The following is a 16,469-nucleotide window of genomic DNA, read 5'->3' as shown; positions in this document are numbered from 1 at the left end:
TTACCTGCACCATGACTGCTCACCACCAATTGTTCATCGTGATGTAACTGTCAATAATGCTCGAGCAGGATTTCGAGCCCGACTCTAAGATTTTGAAACAGCAAGACTGTTGAGTATCGATTCATCCAACTGGACCAACATTGTTGGTTCGCTAGGATATATGGCGCCATGTAATGTAAAATTTTGTTGCACAATTTGGTACTATCTTTTGTGGACTTGAGATATTTTCTTCTCTTTATACGCAAAGCTTGCATATATTACGCAGGTGGCGGATAAGTGTGATGTTTATAGCTTCGGAGTGGTGGCACTAGAAGTCATGATGGGAAGGCACCCCGGGGATATGCTAGAGTCCCAACTATCAGAATCATCAACGTCAATGAATGAAAATGCAGAGTTGCTTCTGAAAGATGTGTTAGATCAACGACTAGAGCCTCCAGCTAATGAATTGACAAAAGCAGTGGTGCTTGTAATGAGTATAGCATTGGCTTGTATACGGACGCGTCCTGGGTTGCGTCCGACAATGCATTTTGTGTCATCAGCTCAGAGTCTTCCTTGCCTTTCTGAGCCATTTGGTATGCTTACCATCAACAAGCTATCGGCCCTATAAAACTAGGAGAAATATGTAGCTCCAACGTCACATTTGAATTCTTGCTACGAGCAGTCTATCAAATAAGAAGTTGTGGAATTTTATTTAATTTTATTATTTTTATTTTTAATGTTTACAAACAAACTTCATAAACATGTATTTGATATCTGCACCACCCTGATTACTACAGAGTGTTGCAAATTGTGTGATTGAAAGATATAGTGTTTAGCTCTGTGGAATTCGTACTAGCATAAATAATCAGTTACACAAGTGTTCTGTGGAGATACTTTCGTCATTATTTGGTTCAATTTTGCCATTCATTATAATAATTGATATTGTGGAATTTTGGAAAGGATTTTTCAACTCAAAATCAAGAGATGTGTGGTGCTAATGTTGATTGACGCGGTCTAGTCTTCCCGCGGCCCCATCTATTTGCGCAGACTGAACAAAGTCCAGCCCCAGCGTGTGGGTTAAGGCATGGAAAACAAACAAAAAGATACCAACATGAACATCTAGAAGAGGGAGTGGATTGTCTGCTTTCCTATTTTTCATACTCTTCTCATACCCTCCTGTGATGTGTAGTCACGGTTAAGGCACGTCAACATTTTATATTAATTTTTATAGAAATAATAAAATAAAAAGTAATAGAAATATAAAATGTTAATGTGCCTTAACCGTGACCACACAAACAGAAGGAGATGAGAAAAGTATGGAAATAGGAGGACAGACAATCCACCTCCTTAGAAGAGTGCAGCAGATGTTCTGACGATTGATTTTCAAATAAAGCAAGCAGCAGCAGCGGCAGCAAGTGAACCGAGTTGATCATGTCTTTACCAAAACACTTGCCAAATCAAGTAACAATTAATCAGATTAATTAACTAGACAAAATTAGCCAAATGCCCATGGAAATTCAAAATTCAGGAACAACAAACATAAGCATATAATAAAAAGTAAATGAAAAACAGAAAAACCTTGCGATAAAAAAAACAAAGGAAATTCAGAAAAACTTGTACTTTCTGGTAGCTTCTCGGAAGCCGACCCAATGAAGCTTTCGGGGGGCCCGGCAGCGGCAATCCATTGAGCTTATTGGAAGTTAGAGGCAGCAGAAGATTAAAGGCATTACACGTCCCTTAATGGTCATGTGCGAAATTCCAAGCGTAAAGAAAGGATTATAAACAGTGCATGCACCTCCAAAGTTGTTATTAGCTCCGATTTATTTGTGCCTTGGACAAAGGGAAATACTCCACCAAAAAATAACAGATCATCATGCAACTCAAAACCATGACATTTCATTATATGCTCCTGCTGCTGTTCGCATTGCCACTGATCAAAACGACATCAATATCTCCAGGAAAACAAGCAGAATCACTCATCCAATGGAAGGACGACTTGTCTTCATCATCATGGCCACCTTCGCTACTCAATTCATGGTCCCTCACCAACCTCAGCAGCCTCTGCAACTGGACTGCCATTGTCTGCACCAAAACCAGAACAGTCTCTGAAATACAGCTCTCCCGTATGGAAATTAACGGAACACTGGCTCTTTTCGACTTTTCCCTATTTCCAAATCTCACCCACTTCAACCTGAGTGGCAACTATTTCCGAGGGCCTATACCATCTGCCATTGGAAATCTCTCCAGCCTCACAACTTTGGACTTGAGCAACAACTCTTTGTACAGCAGTTATAACGGATTCTCTGGCCCAATTCCGGACAATATAGGTTTGATTTCTGGTCTTCAATATATTGACCTGAGTAATAATTTTCTGGAAGGGAAAATTCCACCCTCTATAGGCAAACTCAGGGAGCTCCAGTCCCTTTATCTTTCATACAACTCCTTAAACTCTTCTATCCCTTCTGAGCTTGGTCTTTGCACAAACCTCACCCACTTGTCCCTGTCTTCCAATAAATTCAATGGGGAACTGCCTCTGTCTTTGTCCAATCTGAAAAACCTCGTTGAATTGTGTTTAGATACTAATCTATTTATTGGTCAAATCCTTCCTTCTCTGATCTCCAATTGGACGGTATTGGTCTCTTTGTACCTTCAAGACAATAGCTTCAGCGGAACCATTTCAGCAGAAATTGGGCTGTTGACACAATTGCAGTATCTAATGCTTTATTCCAACGAATTCAGAGGAGAGATTCCTCAGAGTCTAGGCAATTTATCTCAGCTTCAAGTACTCTTTTTGGACCATAACTACTTCACAGGAGAGATTCCTCAGAGTCTAGGCAAATTGACTCAACTTCAGGGACTCTCTTTGGACCATAACCACTTGAGAGGAGAGATTCCTCAGAGTCTAGGCAAATTGACTCAGCTTCAGCGACTCTATTTGTCCCATAACCAATTGACAGGAGAGATTCCTCAGAGTCTAGGCAAATTGACTCAGCTTCAGCGACTCAATTTGTCCCATAACTAATTGACAGGAGAGATTCCTCAGAGTCTAGGCAAACTGCCTCAACTTTATATACTCCATCTGTCCAATAACCACTTGACAGGAGAGATTCCTCTCTAGGCAAATTTTCTCGCCTTTATGAACTCGATTTGTCCGCTAACAACTTCACAGGAGTGATCCCATGGAATTCAGGTATGTTGGACCTCAAGCTTCTTTCATTGTCTAATAACAATTTGACAAGGGTAACGCCAATTCATCTGTTTCTCGCCGCAGGCTTAACAGGTTTGGTCTACTTGGATCTCAGCAGCAATTCACTATCGGGTGCAATACCATCAGAATTGGGCGGGCTCACATTATTACAGTATTTCAATGCCTCACACAATAATCTCTCAGGCGAAATCCCATCAGCATTAGATCACATGTTTACTCTAAGTAGCTATGACTTTTCATATAACAAATTGACAGGGCCATTCCCAACTTGTGGCATTTTCAATAATGCGCCAAAAAGTGCTTTTGTTGGTAACCATGGCTTGGGGAGTCATGCAGACAGGGACGAAGCCAGAAATTTTACCAAGAGGGGGCATCTTAAAAAATTTGAGCTCTTTTTTGGACAAATAAAGCTAGTTCTTTTACAAATGCTGAAAAAATTAATTACAAAATGCCTAATTTTATTACTCTATTATCTAATTTTGTCTTTAATTGTTGACAATCTAATGCTCATTTATACTAATTAACCAAGTACATGCAACTCAACAAGGTTTAGACATTAGTGCGTGAGAAAAATATACAAGACAAAAGGGCATTTAAAAACTAAAAAAGGATTTTCATTATTTTAATATGATTAATTGAATAATTTGTAATGAAACAAAAAAGATGAGAAGGGGCATGTGCCCCCACTAGGCCTTACCTCCCTCCGTCCATGCATGCAGAGGGACTAACTGAATGTGAATCCTCCAGTACAAATTCCAAAAGTGCTAACAAGAATATAGTACCTGTTTTCCTTTTTTCCTTATTAGGTTTCGCAACTGTTGCAATTGCCATTGCTTTCTTTCTTATGTTTCACAAGAGGTCCAAAATCCGGCCTCAGGTAATAAAAACTTCTCAAAACTTTGAGGATTATGAGTCAATGATATTGCAAGAAGAAGTGAAATTCACATTTCGGGAAGCTGTCAAGGCCATAGACGACTTTCATGAGAAACACTGCATTGGGAGAGGCGGATTTGGAAGAGTATACAAGGCAGAGCTCGAATCAGGTCAAGTTGTTGCAGTGAAGAGGCTTAACACGAATGACTCTAATGACATTCCAGCAATTAATCTCCAAAGTTTTGAGAATGAAATCCGAACTTTGACAACTATCCGGCATCGCAACATCATAAGGCTATACGGCTTCTCTTCAAGGAGGGGTTGCATATTCTTGCTTTACGAATACTTAGAGAGAGGCAGCCTCGGAAAAGCATTGTATGGGGTAGAAGGGGTTACTGAACTTGGGTGGCCAACAAGGGTAAAAATTGTGCAAGGACTTGCTCATGAACTTTCTTACCTGCACCATGATTGTTCACCACCAATTGTTCATCGTGATGTAACTGTCAATAATGTATTGCTCGAGCAAGATTTCGAGCCCCGACTCTCAGATTTTGGAACATCAAGACAGTTGAGTATTGATTCATCCAACTGGACCAACATTGTTGGTTCGTTAGGATACATGGCGTCAGGTAATGTAAAATTTTAATGTTGCACAATTTTGTACTATCTTTTGTAGAGTTGACAAATTTTCTTCTCTTTATACGCAGAGCTTGCATATATTATGCAGGTGACGGATAAGTGTGATGTTTTTAGCTTTGGAGTGGTGGCACTAGAAGTCATGATGGGAAGGCACCCCGGGGATATGCTAGAGTCCCAACTATCAGCATCACCAACGTCAACGAATGAAAATGCTGAGTTGCTTTTGAAAGATGTGTTAGATCAACGACTAGAGCCTCCAGCCAATGAATTGGCAAAGGCAGTGGTGCTTGTAATGAGTATAGCATTGGCTTGTATACGGACGCGTCCTGGGTTGCGTCCGACAATGCATTTTGTGTCACAGAAACTATCAGCTCATAGTCTTCCTTGCCTTCCCGAGCCATTTGGTATGCTTACCATCAAGAAGCTATCGGCCCTATAAAACTAGGAGAAATATGTAGCTCCAACTTCAGATTAGAATTCTTGCTACGAGCAGTCTATCAAATAAGGAGATGTTGTGGAATTTTATTTTATTATTTTTATTTTTAATGTTTACAATGAACTTCATAAACATGTATTTGATATCTGCACACCCTGATTACTAGAGTGTTGCAAATTGTGTGGTTGAAAAATATGGTGTTTAGCTCCGTGAAATTCGTACTTGCATAAATAACCAGTTACAAGCATTCTGTCGAGATACTTTCTTAATTATTTGGTTCAATTTTGCCATTCATTATAATAATTGATATTGTGATTCTAGTAATCTCTGTCAAATATTTATGTAGCTGAATTTTAGGGACCATATTAGAAAAAATGCCCATGCTCTGCTGCGGGTTTTGAAATAGTATCCCACAATTTAATAAACCCAGAAATCAATCAGAGAAAAATTCAAGTAGAATTAAAATGAGTTCTCAATCAGAGAGAACATCAAATTTCATGCAAGCTTTTTTGTTCTAATTTCGGGGCTTAACAATGCAAGATTGGAATTTGCATTTGGTTCAAAGACGTAAGATAAACTGCGGAGCAGAATGAACTAAAAACAAAGAATATTTTTAAGCATCCAAACATCGGTTAAACTAAACAATTAAAAGTAATAAGTTCATTAAGGACATAGATAACATATTTGGTTCTTTGTACCCAAAATGGAAAACATTGATTTCCTGTATGCTCTGAAGTTTGCATAAGTGCTGGAAATTTGCAAATATATAACGAGAGAATCTCATAATAAAACACATTTACACATTTAAAGGAAAAGTAATAAGAAAAGTAAATAGTGGTTTTACCTATAATCCATGTGAGGAGTAGTCACAATCGATAACCCAAGCTCTGTAAATCAAATATATAGGAAAAGATCAATAAAAAGTGAATTACAGTTTCTCAAATTGGAAAGTAACATTTATTTGAAAAGATTCAGACTCATTTTGGATATAGATAAACAATGGCAAGTTAAAAACCAAAATGATAACGCATTCAACAACCAACATTCAAGTAAAAAACAAAATGATATACATGATATCCGTAGATGTTTCGGTGAACAAATTCCCAAATTGCTCTATCTACCAAACATTTGCAGATCTATAGTTACACATGTTCGCTTTTATGATATTCACCCCAATACCCACATTATTGGTAAAACCATATTGACAGATATTTTTGAGCACCCGAGCCAATGACAATAGCATTGAAGGCAACTACAAAAATTGTACATTATATAAAGAGGCAATCTCAGAATCAGAACACACTAGCAAAGGAGCCCGCGCGATGCTGCAGGTTTTAAAACTATTAGGCATAACAAAAACAGTTGGTGCAAAGTTGTAATGAATAGTTTGAAACGAACAGTTTCTTGACACATGTTCATGCTTTGGTAAATAATATTCATCAACATATGTAAAAACCAAACTAAATTTATTAATTTAAAAAATTATTTGCTTCCTCTGCCCAACCCAAATTAATTCATACAAAATTTGCACAACACAAATTAAGAGATCAAACCAGATCTACCCAATTCAAATAAGAGATCAAACCAAGCTAATCTTTTTCCTTTTGGAAAAAGCAGCATACTCTTGGGAGAAAAGTGAGGTAATTAGTAGTGTACCTCTAATCAGACCTCTGTAAATCAGGTTGGCCTTAATTGATCAAACCGCACTTGCTTTCTGAAATTCTGAAATATCTATCAAAATGAAATCACACAAAATCAAATTTGAAAAACAAACCATACTAATTCAAATAAGAAATACACACAGTTCCCAAATAAAGAGCATGGTTTCAAGTTAGTGATTTGATTTAGGCACAGAATGCAATAGCAACCTATCTATTTATATAAATTAAAAATATTTAAATATATACTTCAATAATGTTTACAGTTATTCTCTATTGTAAGCAATTATTTTTGTTTAACAAAGTTCATTATTTTGTAAACAATTATTTGTTTACAAATTTGAAAGCGATTTATTCACTTAAGTTCCTAATCAGAATAACATAAACATTCACATTAATAAAGAACTTGGAAAATGGTATGGACCTCCAATTGTTTACATCTTCTCATCTTGTCTAAAAATTCTTCCACTGGATGAACACTTCATTTTCTATATTCTATTGGGTTCACTTTCTTTTCATTTTTACCATACCAATCTGTGCATCAGTATGCCTTAACCTTTGAGTCCCTATATGCACCTACTTTATTACCCTCTCTCTCTCCAGCTTTCCTTTTAAATAGGTTATCATAAACCCATGCTCACTTTCACCCAACAACAAAAGAAACAGAGGAGAAAGGAAGACACCACATTTAATTAATTCATGATTTTGTCTAATTAGCTTTGATTGAACTGGAAAACCTAAATCCTAAGCTCTATATAACAACCTGCATTTAAACTGTCAAGTGATTTAAACTGCATTAGGCTAATTATTTTCAAATTTAAACTCACAACCATTACAAAGAGTTGCAAGCATCACAATGCATAATTGAAATATTAAAAGAATAATAAATCTCTCCCCACCTAAAACAGTCAGATTCTCATTCTCATCAAAGGCCCCGATGATGTTTAAATACTCTATGGCGTTTTGCACCTGTAAAAGATATCAAGAGACAAAAGATGAATTGTAGATGAGCAGGAAAATTTACAAATAAGCACAACATCATTTCAGGAGGAACAATTTGGGGTCAGCCTTGAGTTGCACGTGTGCAGAGTGCAACTAAACCACCATATGCCTCTAAGATAACAAACAGACATTAATAAGCATATGCACTGAATGCTAAGGAATTAGCAATCTTTAGCTCTAATCAGTTTAAGAAAGTAACGCTACAATGAAAAGCAAATGACAACAATTCTCAATAAGCTTTCAGATCATTTTAGTTATGACAACGTAAATATTTCCATGTGATCTCAAATAATTGGAGAACCTCACATGATCCATCATCCATGTGATCTCACTTCTTTTTCAAATGGGCAATCGATCTAATATCTACTGAGTAACACTCAAAGATCAATACTTTAAGCAAAAACATAAGGGTTTCCATTTATTTCCCAAATAAAATCAATGGTTTACATAGAAATTAGAAAAGCTGACCAGTGAGCAAAGAATTCGACTATGGCAAAGGAGGCAGGGGTGTCTCCAAGGACTGCATCGAAGTTGGTGGCGTTCAAAACGACGGCGAAGTCGCAAGCTGATGTTCAAATTCCTGATTTTCTGTAATGGTATAATGATGTTTGAGTGAAAAGAATAAACATTAGGCTCATTCATATCTCTATCAGTACAATTAATTTGATTAAATCGTCCATAACTTTCTTACAATAAATCTCTATATTTCTGTTTAACCGCACTAAAAAGCCTGTTTTTCACTCAAGAATCTTGTTAATCCATGTCACCAGTAATTTTTCGAAAAAATCACACACATTTTAATCTAACACCAACCAAGGAGTTGTCAAATCAGGAAAAATAAAAAAGAGAAATAACTTACCCAAAAAATAACAGGACCGCCGGAACCGTCGGTAAAACTGAGACTGACCAAACAAGGAACCAAACCGCAAAATATCCTCTTTGCCAGGAAAACTCTAGCACAGGAACAGAGCCAACCCAAAACCAAACGGTTACAATTCCATCCAAAAATAATCAAAACACAGCAGTTAGAAAACATACCTCAGTTGTAGAAAATTAGCTTCCCAGCAATGCAAAAACAACCGGTGCTCAAACGGAAAACAAAATCAGAAATAGATCCGACCAAAATCGGTGCAAATCAGACATAAACAAACGCAAAAAATCTCTTGTCTAGGCTTGGAAGCTACGAAATTGAAGAATCTATTCCTCATATTGATTCTACTTGATATATCATTAGTAGGATCGCTAAATCATGAAATTATCCAAAAATCCTATACTGTAGAAAATTGAAAATTGCAGGTAATCAAAAGTTCAAGAATTTTACACAGAAGAACTAACTTTCAAATAATTAAATATATAATTACGGGAGAAACGATAGGCTGTGTATAGAGGTGCTTCAATGGAGGGGGGGAGAGAGAGAGAGAGTGTGTGTGGAAGGGAGAGAAGCTCCGAAATCGGGAGGAAGAAGCCGCGAGTAGGTTTTTTATTTTTAGTTGCTTCGGCGAACGAAGAGGTGGAAGAAAAGAAGAAGAAAGAGAGAAACGAAAGATGCTTCCAGCATCTTACGGAACCCAAGGAGGTGAACCCCTTTGATTTTCTTTTGCTAAGCAGGAGAAATGGAGGGTGAATCGGTGTTGTAGTTGGTTGCGACTTAGTGACAGAGAAGTCGATGGAAAAGAAGAGTCCAGAAGAGGAAAAGAAGAGCAAGGAAACAGGTGGAACACCCCAGATTTTTCAGCCTGCTTCCATTTCACCGATGACAAACACGTGTAAAATATGGCGCAATTGAAATTAAACAGACCAAGCAAGGGCAATTTCGTCAGATCACTGTTACTTTCACTGTTCATGAACAGTGTTCCACCCGTTTGGGTTTTAGTATATATAGAATTTAAAAGAAAAGTAATAAGGAAAAAATAGTGGTTTTTGCCTATATCCATATGAGGATCAAATTTTCAGTCACAATTCACAACACAAGAGCCCTATGAATCAAATATACAGGAAAAGATAAAATAAAAAAGGTAAATTACAGTTCTCAAGTCAAAAAGTAACATTTATTTGAAAAGATTATTATGGAAATAGATAAACAATGACATATTAAAAATCAAATTGATAAGGCATTCAACAATCAACGTAACCCACGAACCCAGAAACACCAAACCATCAATCATGGATCTTTACAAATCATACAACCTTTTTATAAAAACAAAAATAAAATGTCAAAATCAATATTTTATGGCTACATCTTGTCATCAATCAATACAAACAGAACACAGAAATAGATCCCGAGTTACGAGATTATGTTAAACATGGCTAGTTCTAGCGTTTTTTCCATGTACATCGCAAAACACTTTCGTAATTTTACTCCACATTTCTCGCTTATCCATCTCATTACCCGTAATCGGGTCATGAGTAGTGTGAACCCAACATTCACACAACGTAACATCTTCAATGAGCTTCCACGAAGACATTTTTTTCTCGTAAAGTGTAGAAAATATTGAAATGTAGATGGTATGGAAAGTGTAGAAAATATTGAAATGTGGTGTAAGGAGGAAGATGAGGGTTAGGTATTTCTAGGAAAAAAAAAACTTTTTTAAAATTTTAATGTATTTTAAAAAAAAAATTATGTATTTTTTTATAATTTTTAATTAATTTTAATGTAGTTAATTAATCTGGACCGTTGGATTTGAAAAATATTCAAATCCAAGAGCCAAGGATCTGCCACGTGGCCAACAGTCATAAATCTGACCGTTGGGCCCTTTTTTTTGGGGGGGGGGAAACGTGGACTGTTGATCTGTGATCGGACGGTCCAGTTTAAAAGTAAAATTTAAATTTTTGTTACCATTGGAAATCCAACGGTCTAGAAAAACTAGCCGTTGGAAATCCAACAGCTCTGAGCATGCCACGTCGCTGCAGCACAAGTGGGTTGACAGCGCCTGCCCCCCTTGTCCCCTACTCGCTGCCAAGCGCGAGTCCAGTCCAGTCCAGTCCACGTGCCAACCAAATAGGCCGACTCTTGGGTCTGTTAAAAATGGGCTGGTCTATTGTCTGACTTGGGCTGGGTGCCAGGCAACTGAACGGGCTGGAGTGGATTCCCTGACCCTCAGCTTGATATTTGGACTGGGTGCTGGGCAAATTTCACTCCGGTGGACTTGCTCTTAGAGCATCTCTAAAAGACCAGGCAATTTACTAGGCGAATTAGATTTGTTGCGCTACATCAGCAAAACATGGCCCCAAGGGACTAGACAAATGTGTAGACAAAAATACCTAGGGGGTTCATGAGGCAAAATAGGGAGATGCTCTTATAGTTGTATTGAGTGGTTGAAAAGTGTAGTGTTTGGGAACTCTGCGTGGAAACCAAATTTATAATTTGTTAAGCCATGTAAACCCAAGACTGCAGCCCTTGTGAAAACCAATCTTTGAGATCAGGCCAAACTGTAGCCGTAGTACTAAGGTATATGATATTATCGAGTACCTCTTGGCATAAGGAATACGCTAACCAAGTGAGGACCATATCGTTGCATCTCCTCCATCAACGAAGCCATTCTTATTTTTGACGCTAAGACCAATTGTCATGGCACGACACCATGGCTTAGTTATCTCCATCAAGAACCTTGGAGACAAGATGAAGTCCTAGGTGATCCGAAGAATGTAGGAAGTACGGATCAGATGAATCCATGGTGTCCGTAGTAATTGGAATTTCATATTTCATTGATGTGGCTGTAGAGCCAAACTTATACAGGAAATAGGAAGGCAATTTACAAGACTCAGGGGACTACTCCAAGTTAATGAGAGAATAAAGGAAAATACAGTATTCTTAAAATCAATTACAATTAAACGAAATCGTAATAGGCAGCTTCCTAACTGATTTCATGGTTATGTGTGTTTCATTTCATCTAAGGCTTAGCCGCAAACTGTATCATGTATAGTTGATGTTATGTAATCCAAACCTTCGGTGAATCTTTGCCACCACGAATCACGCGGAGGACCGAGCTAGTCTTCTCATTCATCATTTTGGTTACTTACTTTTATAAAGCAAAATATTTGATAAGAAAAATGATCATCAATTCATAGACCAAGACTTTTTACGTATTGATCAACTTCACCGCATTCGCAAGTGAAATATATAATGAACTCAAGTCTCCCATCAAATTATTTAAATTATCCAAATAATTTATCTAACGTAGGGTGCAAGTTTGGATATTGGTTTTAGTTCTCATTATGGATCCTATATCTTGCCGCGTAATTAAATTTACGAAAATCTCAGATAGAACCCATGGTTTGTTATATTCAATTAACCTCAGTTAACAGAATTTTTCAATTCCGTAACGAAATCTAGACTCTAGGTTGCACAGACATACACAGATGTGACGACACGCGACACGGTGATATTGCTACATGGCAAATCTTAAAAAATATGACACAGACACAGCTATGACACATCGATTAAAATATAATAAACTTATAATAAATATAGCATATATTAAAAATAATAATGTGAATGATAATATAACAAAATAATCATGTTCATCAAATTCATTCATTATACATATTAACTAAAATAACATATACATAATAATTATAACAACACAAGTATAATAATTAAAACAAGAAACGATATATTTATGCCCAATAACAAATTAAACAACCAACAAATTAAAAAAAAAAAAAGCCTAACATCATTTATAAATAAAGAGGGCGAGTGAAACATCAACCACTCACCTCCAATTAAAATAGAATGCAACTGAAGTGGAGGCCGTAGAGAGGAAGAGAGGAAGAGTGCATGGGAGAAGAGAAGTGGAAGGAAGGCGCAGATTATAGAATCAAGTTAGGTTAGGTCCGGTTGTTTTTAGGCTTTAGGTTTTGTATTTTCAGATTGCCCCAAATGTTTCAATGTTTCCAAACAGATTCAAAATATTTTTCAAATTTACAAAAATACCCTTGCCGTGTCGTGTCCAACCCGTATCAGGGGCATGTTGGAGTGTTCATGCAACCTAGTCTAAAATGCGTCAAATGTTGGAGGATTAAAAACACACTCTAACACTTTGGAGTTTCAGAGTGTCCGTGCAACCTAGTTTGTGGATATTACCCAAACCCATACACCCTTCCAAAACCCTAGCAATCGATGTAAATTTGAAACCAAAAAAATTGGGGGAAATTAATAGATAATCAAATTTACTTGTGGAGATGAAGAGGGCAATTTTCGCTTTACCTTCAGTCAAGAGGAATTTGTAAAACGTGGTGGTGGCGGCTATCTGGGTTTTGGATGAGCAACAACGATTTGGGTTTTGGGTCTAGAACGATGTGGAAGAATAGGGTTGCCAAATGAAACGTACGGAAATTGATTTGGAAGAGCAGGTTGTCGTGTGGATTCGAACTGCAGTAACAAGGAAAAGGTCAGGGAACGTGTCGATTCAGACTGAAGCAAAAAAGCAAAGGTGGAGGAGGAAAGCCGCGAGCGAACCACGCCTAAGAAAGGGCATTCTTGTCTTTTCACTATACCCCCATAAAATAAATGAAAGAAAAGAACGTTTGAAGAGGACAAATCCGTCATTTCATCGTGCTTCGGAACAGCTGCTGGGTTTTAGTATATATAGAATTTAGTTAATAGCATATTCCTGTGATGTTGTATTCTCATTAGTACGTCCACCTTATAAGGATCATTTGTACCATCATGTAAATAATCACTGAATATTACAATTAACACCAAATTTTATAGATTCCAAGTTAATATTAGAACACAAAGTTATATATATGTTATCGACAACTCTGTCGTCGTCGTCGTCTATTTGTCATGCCACAATTAGTAATTACATGGCTTTCTCTTCAAGCGAATTTTTGCGTGGATGATCTTTCAATGGTAACTGAAAAATTATTTGATTAAGATTATGAGAAATATTGTTCAAGAAAACATACATAAAGCTCATAAAACATAGGAATTTTGTAGTTTGTAATACAAGTCATAAAACAGATTACAACAATGTAAAATCCACAAACACTAGTTCAAGAACGAGACCCTTTTTCTGCATGCTCCTCCCCTTTGCTTCTATCACCTCCACAAATAAATCCGAGCTAGTAAGAATCTTGGAGGTGCAGAGTTTCTAATCCTTTCTTTACGCTTGGAATTTCGGGAAGGATTTTTCAACTCAATCAGGAGCTGCGTGGTGCCAATGTTGAGTGACCCGGTCTAGTCTTCCCGTGGCCCTTGCACAGACTGAACAAAGTCCAGCCCCAGCGTGCGTGGACTGTGAAGGATTGAAATGTCTTGGTCAAGTGTGGAGTTGATGCATATAATATCAGATTCAACGTCAAGCGTGTGGGTTGAGGCACGTAAATGTGTCACACGTAAACACGACAAACACGGCACATAATTGAAAAAGAATGTGTAAATTACAAAAAAATACTACCTTAATTATGGATCGAAAAACAATCTCATACCTCATATTTTAAAAATTGCAATATCATACCTCAACTTATGAATTCGTTGCAATGTTAGACATTTGTTAAATTTTCTGTCAATTTGACTGTTAAATGATGACGTGGTAGGAGCGGGATCCACAATGAAATACAAAATTAATAAATTTTATTTAACAATTAAATTAATTAAAACAAAACTCTATCCCTCCTCTCTCCCCATCGCCGGTCCTATTTCACCCTATTCAAATCTCTCTCACTATTTACATCTGATAAAAAAACATATTTCCTCCTATGCAACAATGATTTCTATAAAAAGGTAAATAATCAAACAATAATCCTCTGTGTATTGTGCTAGAACATAAAAAATTGCTGATGTGTTTGTTGATGGTGGTGATGTTGAAGAAGATGCAGATCTTGAAGGTGACTTTGATGGTGTTTGTAGAGGTCGTAAGGGGCCCAAAGAAGATCGACAGGGCAAGGCATTCCCGAATCTTCTGCTGGTTCCATCAGTGGTGAATCGCTTCCACGTTGCCGCCGAACACCAGAACGGCGGAAGAGAACCCAGCTCGTATATCCGCTTCTCCTTGGGAATCTCCATCGAATTCTCGATCTTTCTCGTAAGCGGTCCATCTACCAAGTCGGTCACCATCACGCCGGTGTTGAAATAGCACGGGCGCTTTCGATCGAACACCTAGAGTGCGTGGACTGTGAAAGGATGTCTTGGTCAAGTGTGGAGTTGACGAATAAATATCAGTCGTCAGCGTCTAGCGTGTGGGTTGAGGCATGAAAATGCGTCACACGTAAACACGAGAAACACAACACATAACACATAATCAAAAAGGAAAAGAATATCTAGAAGAGTACAGTAGATGTTCTGATGAGTGATTTCAAATAAAGCAAGCAGCAGAGCAGCAAGTGAACCGAGTTGATCATGTCTTTTACCAAAATACTTGCAAAATCTTCAAGTAACAATTAATCAGATTAATTAACTAGAAATTCAAATGGACAAATATGTGCATATTATAAAAAGTAAATGAAAAACAGAAAAACCTTGCGACAAAAAAAAACAAAGGAAAATTCAGAAAAACTTGTACTTCCGGGTAGCTTCTCGGAACGGCCGATCCAATGAAGCTTTCGGCGGGCCAGGCAGCGGCAATCCATTGAATTGCGCATGTTCACACAATTAGACTTTTTTTTTGGGGTGTGATATCCACACATCTCATTTTACTTCACACGCATGTTTTTAATTTTCGACCGTCGGATCGGATGAATTAAAGAAGATCAATAGACAAAAATTATCAAGGGGTGTGTGAGAAGTAAAATGAGGTGTGTGGATAACATATCTCTTTCTTTGTTAACAAAATAATTGTTGCTTATTGTTTTCCTTAGCTATCCCACTTTTAGTGTAGGTTGTGGGAAAATTCCCAAATTCCTGCTTAGGATATTAGAATAGGCATCCTGATTCTCTTATTTTCTTTCATAAATATCTATTCGATTGGAAAATATGTTTTCCTTACCTACTCATTGTTCATAGACTAACCCGATTGTTCTTAGCTACCGTTTGGAACGCAGATGGGACGGGACGGGACGGAACAGGACGGGATGGGATGGAACAGGACAGAATAGATGATGTAAATATTGAAAAAGATAAGGAGAAATTTTGTCATAAAATGTTATAAATTTGTGTTCCACGGATGTGGAAAGGGTCGTTCCAGGAGGAAGAGGTGGAACGAAAAATCAGCCAAATTTCGTCCCATGGGACAACCCGTTCCACAATTTTTAGGCACACCAAACGTGGGACGGAACGGCTCGTCCCGTTCCGTCCCGTCCCGTCCCACGTACCAAACGGTACCTAAGAGTCGGTACTTTCTATGACTTTTTGTGAAGTGCAGAGCAAGCTCCACTCTCAACCTAGTCAGTCTTCAATCTACCAGTTACTTTAATGTCCTGTCTTCTAATTTGTATTTGTTCAGGATTTCAAAATTAATGTCTGATTTCTACCATTTTCATTATTGTTTTATTATTTTAAGCTACAGATGAAGTGTTAAGTGTTATACATGTTAGGTAGAATTAAGAAGTGAATTAGGTCCTCTTGAGAATGCAGGGGATAATTCTATGGGTGTTAACTTGGTTTTTAGTTTGATTGTTTAGCTATAACATAAAATCTCAATACTTACATTTACAATATTAGAATGCAGTGATTTAAACAAGAGGCTATTAAATCACTGAAAAAAGTCCTCTCTAACTGGTATAAAACTAGATT

The 16,469-nt window shown here is 37.4% G+C and overlaps 2 protein-coding genes across 8 annotated transcripts in view; one reads left to right on the top strand and one right to left on the bottom strand.

The window, feature by feature from the left end:
• Positions 1 to 1,174: 1,174 nt before the first annotated feature.
• LOC103411541 (retinoblastoma-related protein-like) overlaps positions 1,175 to 16,469 on the bottom strand; it is a 29,593-nt gene continuing 14,298 nt past the window's right edge. For 2 of the 7 annotated variants that reach the window (XR_011580603.1, XR_011580599.1), the window contains exon 8: positions 5,774 to 5,883. The gene's annotated coding sequence lies outside the window, so the exon portion shown is untranslated. Of the gene's footprint in view, positions 1,428 to 5,773; positions 6,023 to 6,791; positions 6,867 to 7,692; positions 7,763 to 8,101; positions 8,159 to 8,263; positions 8,384 to 8,654; positions 8,797 to 8,833; positions 9,680 to 16,469 lie in introns of those variants that run through there. The other 5 variants (XR_011580600.1, XR_011580601.1, XR_003773473.2 and 2 more) reach the window with 5 other exon arrangements.
• Positions 3,897 to 5,219, top strand: LOC103441394 (MDIS1-interacting receptor like kinase 2-like). The gene is made up of 2 exons (XM_029102572.2): positions 3,897 to 4,689; positions 4,768 to 5,219. Exons 1-2 carry the CDS (start codon positions 3,897 to 3,899, stop codon positions 5,136 to 5,138), a joined length of 1,164 nt encoding a protein of 387 aa, XP_028958405.2. The 3' UTR covers positions 5,139 to 5,219.

This window comes from Malus domestica, chromosome 05 (genome assembly GCF_042453785.1).
Source record: "Malus domestica chromosome 05, GDT2T_hap1".
Classification (NCBI taxonomy): domain Eukaryota; kingdom Viridiplantae; phylum Streptophyta; class Magnoliopsida; order Rosales; family Rosaceae; genus Malus; species Malus domestica.
Note: the sequence above shows the minus strand (reverse complement) of the source record. Positions and strands in the feature narration are given on the sequence as shown.

Bases quoted from the DNA above. Each gene is read 5' to 3' on its own strand.
- LOC103441394 (XM_029102572.2), top strand. From the start codon at position 3,897: ATGCATGCAGAGGGACTAACTGAATGTGAATCCTCCAGTACAAATTCC. The intron at 4,690-4,767 runs GTAATGTAAAAT...CTTTATACGCAG, and splicing joins GTTAGGATACATGGCGTCAG to AGCTTGCATATATTATGCAG.